Genomic DNA, 17,598 nt, shown 5'->3' with positions numbered 1-17,598 from the left:
GGGAGCTGAGGAGGAGGAGGAGAGAGGGAGAAAGGGGGCAGACAGAAAAAAAGTAGAAAGAGTAAGAAATATGGTATAAGTCACCTAGGAGGAAAGTAAAGAAGACAAATCTGTGATTTTGCTTGTGTGCTGATATGAACATGCAACAGAAACAAATCTCATTTTGATCACCGACGCTGTTCTCCTGTCCTTCTCCGTCTCTCTCTTCCTCCATTACTCCCTGACACCAGGATTCCCCCGCTCGCTGGCTGAGGGGTTATCATATCAATAATTCATACCAATATTTCATGCAGCAGATCAATAATGTATTTGATCATCCACTCTCTGTTGCTGATGCTGCCACCTGAAGCTTCCTCACATCCAGCCACTGCTGCCGCGGTTTTACTCTCGCAAAGTCAGACAGACATGTGGACCAGGCATGGACGGGGAACAACCAAGAGGAAGGAGAGAAGAAACTAAACATGAGCAAATCTGTGCTCGCCCTGCAGCCAAGCTGTCTCCCTTTTACATGATACTGTGGGCATGTTTCTAAGGATTAGCTATCTCTTCTTCAGGCCAGCACCCACACTCTTTTAGCTTTATTACTAATGCATCACCAGCCAAACTTGAGCTAAAAGACGAGCGTTCATACCTTGGGCTCAGAGTCTCTGCAGGCGTTTATTTACCCAACCCAGAGCCTATTGATTCACAGGGCCCCATTTCTATGGTAACCCGAGCCCATAAATTCTCATTTGCGCCAGCGGGACAGGGCTATTGTTGTTATCATAGCATGGATGACTGGACATTAGCATAGCATGCAGAGATTAATAAATTAACAAAACAAATCTGGCTCAGCATATTAACGAAGGTGATCAATATGTTATTGACCCAGTTCAGTTGGTGTTTTTGCAGGTGTACGTTGAATTGAATGTATAAAGGGGCTGAATAAGTTGCAAACACAGACTTCTGCTCACAAGAAAGAGAGAGAATATTGGAAAGAAAGAAGTGCCTGCAGCAGCCACCGTTTGGGAAAGTGTTCACAATTTACTCATTTAGCTAACTTGATATTGATAAACTTGCTCAACCAGAAGAAAAGTGTTTAGCTGAAGAGTTTTACAAAGATATACATGGAATTCTATAAATCTGAGGCCTAGGGGTTAACGTGTTACGGCAGATGCAGCAGTGTAACATAAAAGATAAAAATATATTCATGTAGCACCTTTCATCAGTGGCACTGCCAGAAATTTGACATGGAGGTGCCCAGATGGGGCCAGTGAAAATCTTGGGGTCACGTATCAACCCCAAAAATCATCACTGAATTTCAGGAATTTGATTCTGCTGTTCTAACATGTAATATACAAGGTGTCCTCGGTCATGGAAAACCTGGAAAAGTCATTGAATTCCAAAATCTTGTTTTCTTGGCTTGGAAAAGTCATTGAAGTAGTGGAATCCTTGTGAGTTTTGAAAAAGTAAAATTGATTTCACAGTTATCTTCTGTGGATAATCCTCCATGTAACATTACATGACGGCAAATGTATTTTCTGTAGCTGCTGAAGTGAAGCAGCTCTGCTCTGCATAGCTATGCAGAAATGGTGATGTTTTGTTTACCGTACGTTTCTTTACTTTCTCCCCACGTTCCGAGACTGTCTCAATATATGCCTGCTAGCTGGAATTATGTTTAAATCTGATATATTTGAATAACACCCGGCAAGTGGGGCAACAAAAATAATGTTGTGATGGTGTTATTTAACGTGTGGGGTCATGAATCCCAAAGTTCCCATACGTACAGTCCACTAAAACCTTTAAATTGTACTGATTTTTTTCCACCTCTTGGAGGTGCCACTGTTTTTCTTTTAAGAAATGCAGTATAAAGTGCTTTACACGAATGGACATAAAACAGGCCAACAAGGTTATTCAATTTAAAATAACATTTAAATCAAAAACAAAAATAAAATAGAATACAGAGAGGGCGTGATAGCTCAATGCCAAAAAAACCATAAATTAAAAAAAATCATAAAATCATATATTATAAAATCAAATAAATTACCAAACATTTATATTAAAGTGACATAAAGTAAAGTAAGAAATTGCAGCAGTGCAAGGTATAAAAAGACAGAGTTTCAGGCCTGTGTTAAAAAAGTCATGGTTTAAAGTCCAGTGTGTAAGATTTAGGAGGATTTAGTGGCATCCAGCATTGAGGATCACAGATTGCAACCAGCTGAAACTTCTCCCAGTTAGAATTTCTTCAGTGTTCATGTTCAGGAGGTTTTTATTCATGGTCGAATTATCCGCAGAGGGGTCTTCCTCTCCTAAACAAACAGACTCAGTGATTTAAATCAGTAAAAACACTGAATATAGCAGTTTCATGTGGGGGCTGGAAATTCTGATTGTTGAACATGAACGTTTCACGTTGAACGTGAAATCGCACATGGCCCTGACCTAGACCCTCTGTCTGATTTGTCCTTTCTGGGCGACAGCAAAAACGTGGCATATTCAACAGATGAGGATCCACTTCCTGTGTAGATATAAATTACTCATTCTAAGGTAATTAAAACACAACAGTTCTTATTTTCAGATGATTATATTCAAAAGAAAATACACTTAATGTATTGCAATCCATTTCTGCCAAATATCCCCCTAAATCCTGCACACTGGACTTCTGCTGACCAAATCAAGAAATAAGTTTTTGGCTTTTAAAAGTATTTATTGAGCTGGCTTCCCTGATATCTATAAATAGTGTGTTCCTCACATTTGGGGTGTAATTGACGAAGGCTCCCTCCCTGCTTTTTTTTCAGCTGTTGCTGGGATCCTTCAGTGAACCACCAGCAGATGATCAAAGTGTTCTTGAAGTTCAGTTTCCCTCCTCAGCCCAGCTGTATGCGTGTTACGAGCTGTAATTCAGCTGCGATATGCATATCTGCGCTTCACCTGGACCTTGTTATTTACCTCCTCTAACTTAAGGTCCTCATCGTCTCCATTCGAGGCTTAGGTTGAACAGCGTTGGTCATTATCCATCAGCTGGTATGGCAGCGAGCTGCGTTGCCTCATACGGTGTGATAATGTGAAACTGGAGGCTTCAAAGTAGCCACCACTCCCTGGAGAGACATGAATTATTCCCGTGCCTACTTCTCCCAGCGCTCCCAGCATCCCCCCCTTTCCAACACCATTGCACAACAAACTCAGCTGAAACTACAAATATCATCAGCACCGCCTCAGCCTCTCCACGCGGCGCCCGTGATACACTTTCAATTACTGATGCCAAATCTCCCCAACAAGCTGTCCTTATGTGCAGTTTATCGGCTTGAAGGCAAGCAAGAAGAGAGATGCTTGAGAGTCATTATCCCCCTACACACTCAAACACACACACACTCTCCTCGTCCCACTCCTCCTTCTCAACACCGCCGTTATTAACACATACATGCACATGCTCGCACTCACACAAACAGACATCTCTTTCTCATTTGCACTTTGTTTCCTCCAAAGTGTAATTTGTGCTGAGGGTACGGCAGAAAGTGGGCTAAGTAGTGTGTCTAAGGTATGAGAGAGCATTATCTCCCCATTCTCTCCTCCATCAGGCTCAACCAGCCCAGCGGGAGACACTCATTTACTTTATGGAATATTACTTTCTCTCCTTCTCTCCGTTACCATGGCAGCCGCTATAAAAAGATTTTCTTCTGATCGCCATTATTTGATCCCCCCCCTCCTGCTCCTCCTCCCCCCCCGCACACTCCGAGGAAGAGCCCTTATTGATTTTCATTTCTCATATGTTTTGAGTGCAGAGAGAAGAAATGAACATACCTGCAAGTACTTACAGTAACACAAAAGGGCGCTTCATGGAGATATATTTGTTAGAGAACGAGGTTGCTCACGGGCATTTTATGGCGCGGCCGTTGGGAATTGTAACACAATATGCTCTGTGATTGCTGCAGTCCTGATCACAGCTCTCGAGGCTCCATTACATACATGCCGCGTGTCATTACATGCACTTGATTACATGTTCTCGTACATCAGATCAGAGGAAGTGGCTTCAACAGGCAGAGCCACTTCTCTTCTCTGTTTACCTGGAGCTGCAGGGAAGTCATTAAGTTTTGGTGTTTTGTCTTTCAGGGTTGTCAAGGAGCATCTCGGTGAGCAGGAAGTGGCCATTTCTTTGACCATTGACTCCTTGGAGGAGGAGGACCTGGGAAATTATTCCTGTTATGTGGAAAATGGTAACGGCCGTCGCCAAGCTACCATCCAGCTCTTCAGGCGGGGTAAGAGCTGGTTGATGTTTCACACTTCAGCCTTGATGGCTGTTAACGCCTCAACATCCAGTTTTTGCATTTGATTTCCCCATAATTGGCTTTAAGGTTGGAATAATCATCTTATTCCTCACTGTCTGACTAAGTCATACATATATGTATAACTTTATTTATATAGCACCTTGAAAAACAACTGTTACCAGACGAAGCAAAGGCAGCAACTCAGGGAATAGTAAGATAAACATCAACAAACATGCCAAACAGAGAGAGGTCTATAAAAGGCGAACCACAAGGCAAGAATGAAATGCGCAACAAACGGTCAACACGATTAAAGCAAATAAAAGGAGTAAAAGTGATAAAGCAGGCAGGGCTCGAAAGGCAGGTAAAGGACTAAATGAATACATTTTAGAAGTTATAAGAGTAAAAGCAATAGAAGACGATAAAAATAAAATAAAAAATATATGAAGACAACATCACATCAGTGGGAATAAAACAAAGATAAAAATATATACTTTATATCAGCGTGTTTCAACTTTTCATTGAAGCTACAGTACGTGATGAATGAATATTCAAAGCCTGGATGCACCATTTCACCAGATGCTCATATTTTTAGATGTCTTGTGCACAGAGGTGTCGTGGTAAAGGGAATAATGGGACTGATTACTCAGATGCCCAGTGGTTTGGGGGGGGGCTCAAAAAGCCTTAAATGAAAAGGGTTTTTTTGTTGTTGTAGTTTTTTGCAAGTATTTATTTTTAAGTAACTGGTGCCATGACAAAATTACGAAGGTACAACATCACGTCTCCCCCCAAGAAAGTGAAATCCGTGTTCCAAAAGAGAAAGGAAAGAGAAAGAAAGCAAAATGATTTTGTAAGATGAACATTTTAAAAGAGACTGCTTATGCATAGGCCCCTGAATTTGGTCCTTTGCCCCTACTTGTGCATCACTTTATACAGGTTTCCTCAAATGTTAACCATCACATATTTGGTGTCTCCTGAATTTCTATTAGATTTTTAAAGGCTCTTTGTGTTGTGTTGGCTGCTTCATTGAGGTTAAAGGGGTTAAAGCTGATTTAATGGTTCTCAACCTTTTTTGTGTCAAGGACCCCTACATTGATACACATTCGGTCAGGGACTTCCATCTGAAAAGATTTTGGTTGCTAGACATGATTAAGATTCAGGTTCAGGTTCCTTTATTTGGTTTGCAGTATAAAGTTCATGGTATCCATTTAACACAGTTTTCAGACACCACAGACAACATACAGGATAAAACATGACAAGATGATGAAAGATAAAACAACTGAAGTGCCCCAGTGCTAATCAAAATGTTAAATATGTAGTAAATACCAATAAAACAATAAACTGCAAACCATAAATAAAAACTACAAATAAAGAAATCACAACTACAAGCAAGAAATCTGTAGTTGTCAGCTACCATGATAACTGTGGACGAGGTGAAACCTCTGATCAGAAGAGTCACTCTTATGACTTGAACTGACATTGGGCTCTATAGTGAATTAAATACAGAAAATAAATTATTCCACATTTTTTGGGGGACCCCAGGAACTCTGGATAAGACCCATTGCTCTAATCATATATACATAATGGATCAAATAACTTGGTGTAATGTGTAAAGATTTACTTTTAGTGACAAACCCACAGAGAGTTGATCGCCTGACTGCAGTTTCCCTCAGCCCACAGAATGTTTTAGCGTCCTTCAGCTCATTGTTTTGGTTTGAGGGCGCACAACTTTGGTGTTTTGATTGACTCTCTGCTCTTGTCAGTGTTGTTTCAAGACACAGCAAGAAGCTGTTTTCAATGAGAAAAGCCCTAATAAACTGTATGTACGCTACCTGAAAGAGCCTGCACAGGTCTGATTATCGAGACCCGAACCAGCACCGAAATTTGCAGTAATGCACCCAGCAGACCACTCACACATATGACCAGTAAGTTACAACCAGTTAACACAAGATCTGAGGCCCACCTGAAACGGCAAATCCTATAATAACCATGCTTTGTTTCAAATAATTTGGTTAGGCAGCACTTTTAAAGTGATCGTTTTGTGCTATTTCATACATGCACAACTAAGAAGGAAATTCCATTTAAATGCATATTTTTTGCTTATTCTCATAATATCTAGCAGCACATTTCCACAGTTTAAGTGCCTGTTAGTCAGGATGTGATCTGCAGCAGAGCCACAGGAGCTCAGCTCCTCTTAGTAAGACATGAGCTCCCCTGAAAACATGATTTGTGAAATTTGGGTCTCTAAAATATTGACAATAAGCCTTTTTTCAATGCAGTTTCAATTTTACTCAATCTTCATCATCATGGATCATATATAAAATTAGGATTTTATAAATGTATGATTCATGCATAAGGGTGAGTCATCAATATTTAACTTTGACAAAGATACTTGGATGCATACTATTATTGCCAACAATGCATCACCATCAAAGCGTGGCAGCTCAATATGATAAACACAAATTAACCCAAAGATCTTTTACATATCAAATGTGTTGACGTAAAGCAAGTAGGCCGACATACTGGCAGCTATGAATGCTTCTTCGCAGCAAGAGTCACAATCAGACCTTTCCTCAAGGCATGCATTCCTCCAAAAACCAAAGTGAGCTCCCCAAAAGCCATGGTATACTTTGCATGCTTCTGTTATTGACACACCTGATTGAAGCAGATTTTATATTCTATATAGCACAGAAGACCAGCTGACACACAAAGTCAGCAGCCAGAGGTTTAAAATGTTAAAACATGGAATTAAACTGCAGCACATCTGAAGTGATCATTTTAGGCCATCTCATACACATAAAACTAAGATAATCTCATTTAAAACCAATGTTATTCAGGAATTACATTTGAATGAGTATTTTTTGCTTAATCTCATAATATTTAGATACATCTCCACAGTTTAACATGCCTGTTAGTAACACAACTATCTGAAGCGGCTCTCATATTCCAGCTTGAACACGAGCCAGACCCAACACACAAAGTGAACAGTCAGAGGATTACAACATAAAATCTTTATTATTGTTTTCATTTAATTTTTTTAATATATTTATGATCCAACGTTGTCGATCTGACTGGCATGTTCTTTTATTTAGCCATAGCTGACACGGGAAATAAAATTAAGACAAAATATCACCCATGAATCACCTTTTTTGCAGGACTACCAGGCTACCAGCTCAGCAGCAAACAGCCGACATATTTAGAGCCAGATATTTCCCTCAAGAGGAAAGGAGAACAAAACTAAAAGTAAAAGCTAGAGTTAAAAGAAAAAAATCAACAGATGTTTAAAAACATGTCGCCAGGTTAACGCTTATGTTACTTCGCATCTGCCAGATATGTAAATAATGTTTGTCATTAAGTTGGTCATATCGACCTTTTGACGTCATACTACTGTATGTCAGTTTTGTGTTCACAGATCATTTTTGCTGCCCCCAAGTGGCCCAAAAAATATTTTATTAAGTGGTCGTGTGTACACGCAGTGTTGCGCAGGTGACTTTTTTAAATGTAATAGGATACAGATTACCAGTTAATCTGTTAAAAATATAAAAAGTTACATAAGTATTTTAATAACTTCAAAGAATATAACTTATTACATTTGATTACTTTTTGATTGCTTTTCTGACAAATGTTTAAACAGGGCAATAAAGTGGAAAAGACCTAAAGACATAAGGTCATAAATATCAAATTAGTTTCAGCAGTTTTGTTGACCTGCACCGAAAAAAAGGCTTTAAGCAACAGAATTAATGTTTAATTCAACATATAAACTTTTACTGAGAAGAATTTGTTTTGTATGTAACCTGTTTGTTTTACAGAGCTAAAAAAAAAAAAACATTTTAAATAATAATTTTAATTTAATTACATATTTTTCACTAAACTGAAATTTTTCAAAATAATGGAAAAATACAAGAAAATAACCTGAAAATTAGCTGAAAGAAATGATAATAATAAATAAAAATAAAACAAAAATAATTAACAATAATTAATTTTAAAAAATAGTTATAGTTTTATGGACATTTTGCCTCTCCTAAAAAAAATTTAAAAACTTGGTCATTTTCTAGGTCATTTTCCTGTCACCTTTTCCTTATTTCTTGCTGTTTGCAGGGCATCTCTTGCCAAGTAGGTAATTGCATTTTTGTTTTTCCAAAGTTTTTAAAAGAAACCAACCTATTTTCTCTGGTTTTGAAGGTTTTACAGCTTGTGAAAGAAGTCTGAACACAGCCCAAGAAACAGCTGATATCTGACCAGGTTTCACCTCAGAATAACAGGACAAAAAAAGACATCATACACGTTACTTTATCCCCCCTAAAATCCTTACAGCATCCTTTTGTTTGTCCTTTTCTTGTCCATTCTTCACTTCCTCTATTATCCACGCGTGTGTTAACAGTCTGTGCTGGAGCTCCGTGTGGTTGTGCCTCTCCTTCCTTCATGTGCTCCAGCAGCTGTGCAGCTATTTTGGCTCTCTAGCATGACTTGTCTGAAGCTCTTTTCATGCACTGGTTGTCACCCTGCAAAGAGAGGTAATTTGATGGCTGTTTAAACAGCAAATTGGTCCTCAGCTTTTCCCAACAGGCCAATAAGTTCAGCATACAATTACATTTTAAGTCTTTATCTGTCTGTCTCCTCCGCTTTAATCTCCGTCTCTGTGACCATCTTTAGATGGCCCAATTCCTTTTGAGTGGTCTTTGTAGACTCCAGACAGCTTCATTTAACTGTCTCTGTCAAAGCAGCATTTCCAAGGAGAGGGACGCAAAGACAGACTTCAAGTCAAGCTGTCTCTCTCACACATTACTCTGATGTTTATTTCATGTTTCCCCCTCCCAGAATGCATCACTCTTAAGCCCTGCAGCAGGTATGTCTCTGCAGGTTGCCTGTCCGTCCATCTCAGAAAAGATGGAGAGAAAAAAGAGAATTCAGAGGGTAAGTGGTGGTCAGTGAAACATAAACAACGTGAGAGATAAGATGACTGTTAATTAAAAGCATTAAAGGCCAAGAATTTACATTTTACAGAGACAAATTAACATTGCTGTCTGCCTGAGAGAGAGCGGTAAATAAATCAAGGGTAATGTGCTAACTGATACAGAAAATCTGTCTTTACAAGTTAAAGGATTTGTTTGATATCTGGGGAAATATCCTCATTTGCTTTTTTGCCAAAAGTTAGATGAGAAGATCGATACCAGTCTGTCTGTTTGGTGAAAACGAAGCCGCCGCCAGCAGCTGGTTAGCTTAGTTTAACATAAATAAGACTGAAGGCAGAAACTTCACAGTTTTGACTCTAGCACTAGGTCAAGACAAAAGTACTTTTACACCGTGGTTTTGCACAGATTAAACATACTAAATAAAAAGTGTAAAGTACACATCTTTAAAGGCCCAAACTTACATATATTTAAGGGGCGAGGCAGTTTGAGTGACAGGCTGCCTGTAAGGCGTCACTACAGGCCGTGTGTCAGACCCACCCTCGCTCCTCCACAGCTCCAGCCTCTTGTCCAAATACGGTCAGTTCTGACTCCAAAAAACCAAGATGGCAACGGCCAAAATGCTGACATAAAGGCTTGAAAATGGGACTCCACAAACTGTTGGGTGACGTCACAGTTGTCTATGCTGTTTCCCCAGTTCTGTTTGGAGGATTAGGGTTTGTGTGAATGAACACTAGTATGTATGTTTTTGGACGCACTGAGCTGTAATTATCACATTACGTGAAAACTTCATCCGCCCTTATATATACATAATATAATATAATATAATATAATATACTGTACTGTACTATATTATATTATTTATACCTAGAAAAGTGAAAGCTTATACTAACACTTACATTGATGTTACAGGGCTGTTTTGGTCGCTATCCACCATTGCCTATTGTGAACACTGTTACTGACCACGTTGCATTATGGGATTATTTATGCGGGTGTCCAGCTATCACATACAGTAGTATTTACTGCGAAAAAGTATGCAATTATCGTACTAGTGGTTTCATACAAAGGTTGCAGACACATTAAAAAAAAAAAAATCTCACATACTTTTAAGCATACTGATTAGCCTGTTGCTATGGAATTTGGGACGCAGCCCCAGTCAGATGCAACAATGTGGTGAGATAACTTCACTTCTATCTTGGTCGCTATCACTCGCGTGCAGCAAAGAAAATCATTAAAATAAAATGGCTTGCACTGAAATCCTGCGAGACTATCTCATGTCACTGAAAGGAACGTAAAGGTATGTATCTTCATTGTGTCCGTAATCTGTGATAATACTGAGGGGGCATTGCGGTTGCCATGGCAGCCATGCATCGCTCCAGCCTACAGTGACAGAGATATAAGGTGAACCCGTTCTAGCTGAGCCGACCAGGTAAACGCTGCTTTCATACACAACATAACTCATCCTTCCCTAAGCCGGGTCTCTGGGGAGATGGAGAGAAGATAATAAAGAAGAGAAATGAATGGAGTGACAAAGGGGGAGAAAAGAGGGGGAGGAAGGCAAGATAGCTCTGAAGACAGAGAGTTATGATGGAGAGGGGAGTGAGTGAGATGAGTAGACTGAAGCCTCTTGTTTTGAGAATGCCTCCATCCATGTCCAGAATTGTCACAAGTCCCACTGTGGACGACAGCCAAAGTGCAGAGCTGTGTCATCGCTGCTCCAAAGAAATGAACCCCCATTTCTCATCATCCTCCTATTTTCCTCCGTGTGTCTCCCTGCACTGTGCCCTCTCATCTTTCCCAAAGTCATTATGAGCCTTGTGTCTCTTCCCCCTGAAGATTGATGCTGCTTCGCTCTGAAAATACTGATGATTGTCCAGCCTTCCAGCAAATGTAAATGTGTCCTAGAAGTGCCTCATCCTTTGACTTTGAAGGTGTAAGATTCAGGGGGATGTAGTGGCATCTTGCGGTGAGGATAGCAGACTGAAACACTGCAACCAGCTGAAACTTGTCCAGGTTATAATCCCTTCAGTGTTTATTGTTCTGGAGGTTTTTACCTGGTGCTGAATTATCCACAGGGGTCTCTTTCACTACAAAACAAATGAACCAGATGATTTAAACTATTAAAAACTCTCAAATAAAATCAGTTTTGCTTTAAAAATCTGTGTTTCTTTGACACAGTTTGGCTGGTTGGAGACTGGCTGCTAGCCCAGCACCTGCTAATGTGCTTACCTTTTTTTCTCTTCTAAGATTCAGACATTTAGGAGCTTTTTTTTTTGTTTTTTTTTTTACCAGGAGTGAAATAATCTGCAGAGGTCTGCTCCTCTCCAAAACAAAAGGACTTTGGAGTGAGGGAAGGTGGGTGCTGAGCGTGCTGCAGCACCCACTGTTGACAAGGAGTGGAACATCCCATTCTGTAAATAGTTGGCTATTTACCAAAACTAATGGATTATCTAATCTTTTGTTTTAAATTGTGAACAGCATATGATGGTGTGCCTGTAAGGAAATACATGAAATGTTTAAAATGTACGATTTAATTAATTTCTCCAATCAGATGTGACAAGGTCTTCATTACAGGGTCGAGGTCATCCATGGGTCAGCCAAACTTAGGGAGGGATCTGAAGTACCAGGAGCCAATTAATAGCAATAACTTGCTGAGAAAGTCCAGAAGAATATCAGGATCATTTTTTTAGCTCTGTATAATATCTTGAATATGTGGGACTTCCACTGTGGGGGCATGTCCATCAGGAGGGAGTGTAGTAATGGCAGCTAACACTAATGGTGAGGCAGCCGAAGAGCGTAGCGAATGTTGTGGTTTGCCCACTATATGTGAGTATCTTCAGCGAAGAGACAACTTTTTGTCACCAATAAAATTAAATATAACAAATTTCGGCACCTGCAGTCCAGAGAGAAACAGTGTCTGAGGGGCTTCCAATGCAGGTGCATCTGAGCAGTGTCCCTTTAGCTCCTGTGAGCTATGTATGTATATATATATATATAATGTGCTGAACCCTCCAGTGAAAATATGTTCCTGTGTGCATTATTTAAACCAGGTGTTTTAAACCACTAAAAAATCACTGTATAAAACAGTTTCAGATTTTTAAAAACTGTGTTTTTCCAACTCTGGTCTTCACTGAGGGGCTGCTAAATACTTTGGCTCTTGATAGGGCTCTTTGCTTTTTCGTGGTGGCCAGAGTTTATTTTGTCCATTCTGGGCTACTGTAGAAATATAGCAACACACATGGTCATTTTCATAGACTAGGACCCGCTACCTACGTAGATATAACAGCTCATTCAAAGGTAACATTTTCAGGTGATTACACACAAAGGAATGTGTGTTTCTGCCACTACATCCTCCAAAATCCCAAACATCTGACCTTTAACAGGGGATTGAAGAGGAAGCCAACCTGAGTTCAACCTGGGGCATTCATGTGAGCGTACCAGCAGTTTTGAATATTTTCTGCTCTGTGTGTCGTCCTCAGCAGAACTCATGTACACCGTGGAGCTGGCAGGAGGGCTGGGAGCGATCCTCCTGCTACTCATCTTCCTCATCTCCCTTTACAAATGCTACAAGATCGAGCTGATGCTTTTCTATAGGAGGCACTTTGGCAGCGAGGATGTGGATGGAGGTAAAGAAACAAATTCTCCCTGTTTTTTCCTAAAGACCTCAAACTTATTCTTTCTTCACCAGGCTTTTCTTTTCCAAAATTTGAAGCAGAGATGGTTGTGTATGTGCCTGTTTAGGGTTAATTAATGGTGAAATGTGACTCACTGCACATAAGTATGAATTTGAGGTACTTGTACTTAACTTGAATGTTTTATTTTCATGCTGCTTTATACTTTTACTCTGCCAAATTTCAGAGAGAAATATTGTACTTTTTACTGCAATACATTTCTCTGACGGCTTTAGTTACTTTTGAAATTTTTCCATAAAAACATAAGAAAGGTTTATGAAACATGATGGTTGATATTCATTTTATTACCAAACAGTTAATACAAGTACAGCTGCAACAATAAGTTAAGTTGATTAACTGCCAACTATTTTGATGAACATTTAAGTCTTTTTCCTTTATTTTTGAGTTTTGTGGAGGAGGATGTTATTTTCAGTTTTGTTTATGATTTTGAGTTTTTTGGGATATTTCTTCTACTTTTTATGGGTAATTTTTAGATGTTTTTTTCCTTATGAAGTTTGGGGTGGGTTTTTTTGTTTTATAGTTAGATTTTTTGGGGGATGTTCCTTTTTTTAATAATTCTGAGATTTGGGGTGTTTTTTATTTTATTTTATCTTTTTTTTTTCCTTTTTTTTAAATTTTTTAATTTTTTTAGGTGTGTTCATTTTAAATGATTTTTTTTTTGTTGTTGTTTTTTTTTTACTCCGCTCAGTACTTTTACTTATAACTACATTTTCCTGATTATACTTACTTACTTTTACTTACATACCTTTCTCAATGCTTTACTTGTAACAGAGTATTTTCACAGGGTGATATTTGTACTTTTGAAGTAAGTAAAGTATCTGAATACTTCTTCCACCACTGGTAAATCAATCTGTTTGTTTACCCATGTGCATGAGATTTAATGTGTGTGTGCTGTCAGAGCCTCTATCCATAACAGACTCCCTGCTAGATACAAATGTCGTCTCCTATCTCAGTGACAGCAGCCCATTTCCTCTCTCTCTCTCGACTGTTGGTGTGGAGGTGCACGTGACTGTATATTCCTGCATCAGCTGCATAGGGAAGAGAGGAGACAGATTTTCAATTTGTTGCCCATTTAAAAAGAGATCAGTCTCAATATGTCATGGAATGATGCCCACCCTCTGCTGTCGAAGGCCAGATAGCAGGACACGGGGACCGGGCAGGCTCCAAGCTCCTTCCCTGAGCAGCACATAGGGGCGTAAACAGCCTGAAATTGGAGGGCAACTTTCTGTTTTCTCTACAGAACAGAGTTAACTTTTGCTTCAGTTAACGATTCATCTGTTGGTGTCCCACTATCTTCCCTTTTCGCTTTGACTCTTTCTGCTCTCTCCTCAAAAATTCTGGAAACTAATTTTTGAATCATTGGCTTGTTTCTACAGTAGCATGCATTATCTATTACACGCTGTTTTGTTGACTCAAACTTCCACATGATTAAGTCATACCGTCAGGGACCCGCGGATACAAGCTGTTTTTGATTCTTCTAAGATTGCTAGGTGGTTAATTTGAGGTTGGTTGCTAATTTGAAAGCCATTATTTGATGTATGGATCCGATTGAGCGCAGCCCTGGCCTTTCCAGTGAGATTCAAAGCTACGTATGCTCCTCAAAGAGTTTGTGAAAAAGCCCCTCTTCCCTTTTTGGCTGGCCCACAATCCGGTTTCTACAGAGCATAATGACTAGGACTCACTGAACATGTCACCAGTGGTGCTTTTTTCCCCTGTCTTCTATTTTCTGCCTTCTCAGTTCTTCCCACTGTCTTCTGGGAAATCATTTCGAGGTGGGGAATAGGGTATTGCCTGCATCTTGATCTTGATATTTTTGTATCTACCCCAATTTATTTCTCCTCCACTATTTGGCCAATGATATATGGACGCCTGTGTCCAAATACTCGTGCGTGGCTGGGTTTTGTTTTTTTCTAAGGGCATTTTGTTCCAATTAAAGATGCTAAAGTGTGATTTGGAAAAGTATTTTTTCCTGTTTCAGTATGACAAAGCTTTTGTGCAAACAGCGAGATCTAGAAAGAAATGGTGAACTTGATGAACTGGATTGGCTGTATCTCCTAACATCAGTGGCCGACTTCACTAACACTCTTCAGAATCAGAGCAGATCCGTGAATCTAGGTTCTGTGTAAAGCCCTCCCATTAGAATAGAGACTGTTACAGGAGCGTTTTATAGAAAATATACAAGTGATTGAAATATCAGATATTTGGTGTTTTACTAAAAGCAAACTGCGGCTGGTGCGGGACAGATGATGTAAACCGATGCAGTGAAGTACAAATGCTATGATTGCTTTATCTTGTATGAATGTAAGTTCTGTTGTGGTGTTAAGTCAGACTCTAGACTGCATTATATTTACAGCAATGCAGCACATTCAATTAAAAAACAATGACCATTTTTAAAAGTTGCACTTATTCCTCATCTGGCTTCTGCATATTTCTTCTTTAAGTAATTTGTATAATCTTTGAGGAAATAACCATGACATACTAAATGCAATACAGGCATTTTCATTTTGTGTGCTGTGCAGATAAGATTCTAAGCCCAAAATTATTAACATAGTGTTTTGTCTTAAAGGCGTACCTCACCCATATATGCCCAATTACTCACCCTGTGTTACAATGAATTCATGAGGAATACTTAGTTGAGTAGTGATGAGCAAAGAAATCAAAAACGGGAAAAATCTTGATTAATTGAAGTAAAAGGGGTCCGCATTTAACATCAGAAAAATTAGGTCAAAACAGCTGTTTAAAAACTCTCATGCCGTGCAATATGATCCAAGTCTCATTTATAAAGTCATATGCTCGGTACTTCCCAAACAGACAGCTCTTTCCAACAGGTAACTAAATTAAAAGTCAAACTTATCATTGTTCTTTTCACAGCCAAACTCCATTGACAAAACCAGTAATTTTACCTCGCTGAACACGGGAGCTGCTGGTTTACTGCTGCGTCATTGATAGTATGTATTACTGTGTGATTTTGGTGTTTTGAGGGTTTGTTTTGGATTCACCAAAGTCACACAATAACACAAACTAACTGATCAGGGCAGCGGCAGACCAGCAGCTGCCGTGTTCAGTGAGGTAAAATGACTGTTATTGTCAGTAAAGTCTAAGGTTATTAGATAAGATTCATTTTTATTCCAGTTCCCCATCGGGAAGGACTGTCTGTTTGGGAGGTGGATTGTCCTGCACGAGTTGTAGTTTGTAGAGTTTGTAAACGGATGTATTACATAGTTTTGCTGTTGTTAAACATGGACCCCTTCAATTCAGTTTGACTTCAATTCATCAAAAATTAACTTTGGATTTTTCGTTCACCAAAAGCATATGAGGAAAACAAGCTTTTCTTTACAAATTTACGTAGCACAGGGTGAGTAACTGATGTACAAATGGTTATATAGGGCATTTATAGTATTCCTTTAAGAGGTTTGTAATTGAAACTGCTGTGAAAGTTGAGCCAAAGCTATTATAAATTGTTATAAAACCAGCATAGGTGTTTTTAATCAAATATGGATGAAGTGTTTAGGTGTCCATACTTTTGTCCATCTAGCATATGTGTATACACGTTTTCAAATTGTGCCATTTGTGCAGGACTTAAAGGTATTTAGCGCAGCTCTCATGAGCCACTCTCCATTGTTTCTCTCTGTTTTTTAGAAAATAAAGACTACGATGCGTACCTGTCCTACACCAAAGTGGACCCTGACCAGTGGAGTCAGGAGACCAGGGAGGAGGAACGCTTTGCCCTGGAGATCCTCCCCGATGTCCTGGAGAAACATTACGGCTACAAACTCTTCATCCCAGATCGAGACCTCATTCCAACAGGAAGTAAGCCCGGTGACTGTCAGTGTTTACGCGCTTGCACATAAATGTTCATGTGTCATATTGTATTGGAGCGAGAGGGCACTCACAGTTGCTCGTGTATTATAGTTGCTGCAGCGTTTGGCAGATTTGTTAAACTTTCTCATTCAGTAGCACGAACCATGCCACAACAACATGAGTTTAAAGGTTCAGTGAAATGAGGAAGTATTGGATGTTGAGGATGGATGTGAGGAAAGGGACGAGCGTACAAGAGGAAGTTGTCTGTTTAGGCCATTCTGGGGGGCATTCATGCCACACACAAATAGGGTCATAAACTCTGCACCCCAGTGAAATTTCAGGACAGTATAAAGGTATTAAAAATTAGATATCACTCAAGCCTAGTGCAAGTGCATGCACAGTGGATCATACGTCTTTAAACAAAATATTTCACAAATCTGACCACACAGATGACAGGCCAACCTCACCATTTATGTGCTGCCGTGCATTATTGGTCCTTTTTTGTCTCTACTGCAACATGTGCATATTCAACAAGATTGGATGAAGGAAAACAATAAAAATGAACATTTCCGCCATTTCAGCTATGGCGTTTCTGTCCATACATGAACACATGCATCCCTTGACTTTGAACACTAGGGGTGTACGCCATATACATATGGAAATTTAAACACAAACCAAACCACCAGAGTAGAGTAAATGCTAGGCTTAAACGCAGAAACAGAGCGCCCAAGGGATGACATTTTTCAACAAGCCGACGCAGAAGTCAACATTGTCCTGGTTCCTATGTCAAAAAACTTTCAGGGTTTTCCATTGGATTTTAGATCACTGCAGAAGACGAGCTCTGTGGCAAACAAATGTTTATGATACGCACACGTTTTGTTCAGCAAGATAATCTTCACAAATGAGCACCACTTTTAGGGTTTTTGAAGCCTAGATGTGATCGCCAGAAGTAAAAAG

At 39.5% G+C, this 17,598-nt stretch overlaps 1 protein-coding gene across 5 annotated transcripts in view; it reads left to right on the top strand.

Moving 5' to 3' along the window:
• The window catches only part of il1rapl1a (interleukin 1 receptor accessory protein-like 1a), a 255,917-nt gene that overhangs the window by 232,422 nt on the left and 5,897 nt on the right, over positions 1 to 17,598 (top strand). For 3 of the 5 annotated variants that reach the window (XM_088083415.1, XM_088083413.1, XM_042494889.2), the window contains exons 8-10: positions 4,087 to 4,232; positions 12,628 to 12,774; positions 16,480 to 16,650. In XM_088083415.1, the coding sequence (XP_087939541.1) occupies positions 4,087 to 4,232; positions 12,628 to 12,774; positions 16,480 to 16,650 (464 nt within the window). The remainder of the gene's footprint in view (positions 1 to 4,086; positions 4,233 to 12,627; positions 12,775 to 16,479; positions 16,651 to 17,598) is intronic. The other 2 variants (XM_088083416.1, XM_088083414.1) reach the window with 1 other exon arrangement.

Source organism: Plectropomus leopardus, chromosome 10, assembly GCF_026936395.1.
Source record: "Plectropomus leopardus strain MGB_pleo_1.0 chromosome 10, ASM2693639v1, whole genome shotgun sequence".
Lineage (NCBI taxonomy): Eukaryota > Metazoa > Chordata > Actinopteri > Perciformes > Serranidae > Plectropomus > Plectropomus leopardus.
The sequence above is the reverse complement of the archived record's forward strand: the minus strand, read 5'-3'. Positions and strand labels throughout refer to the sequence as shown.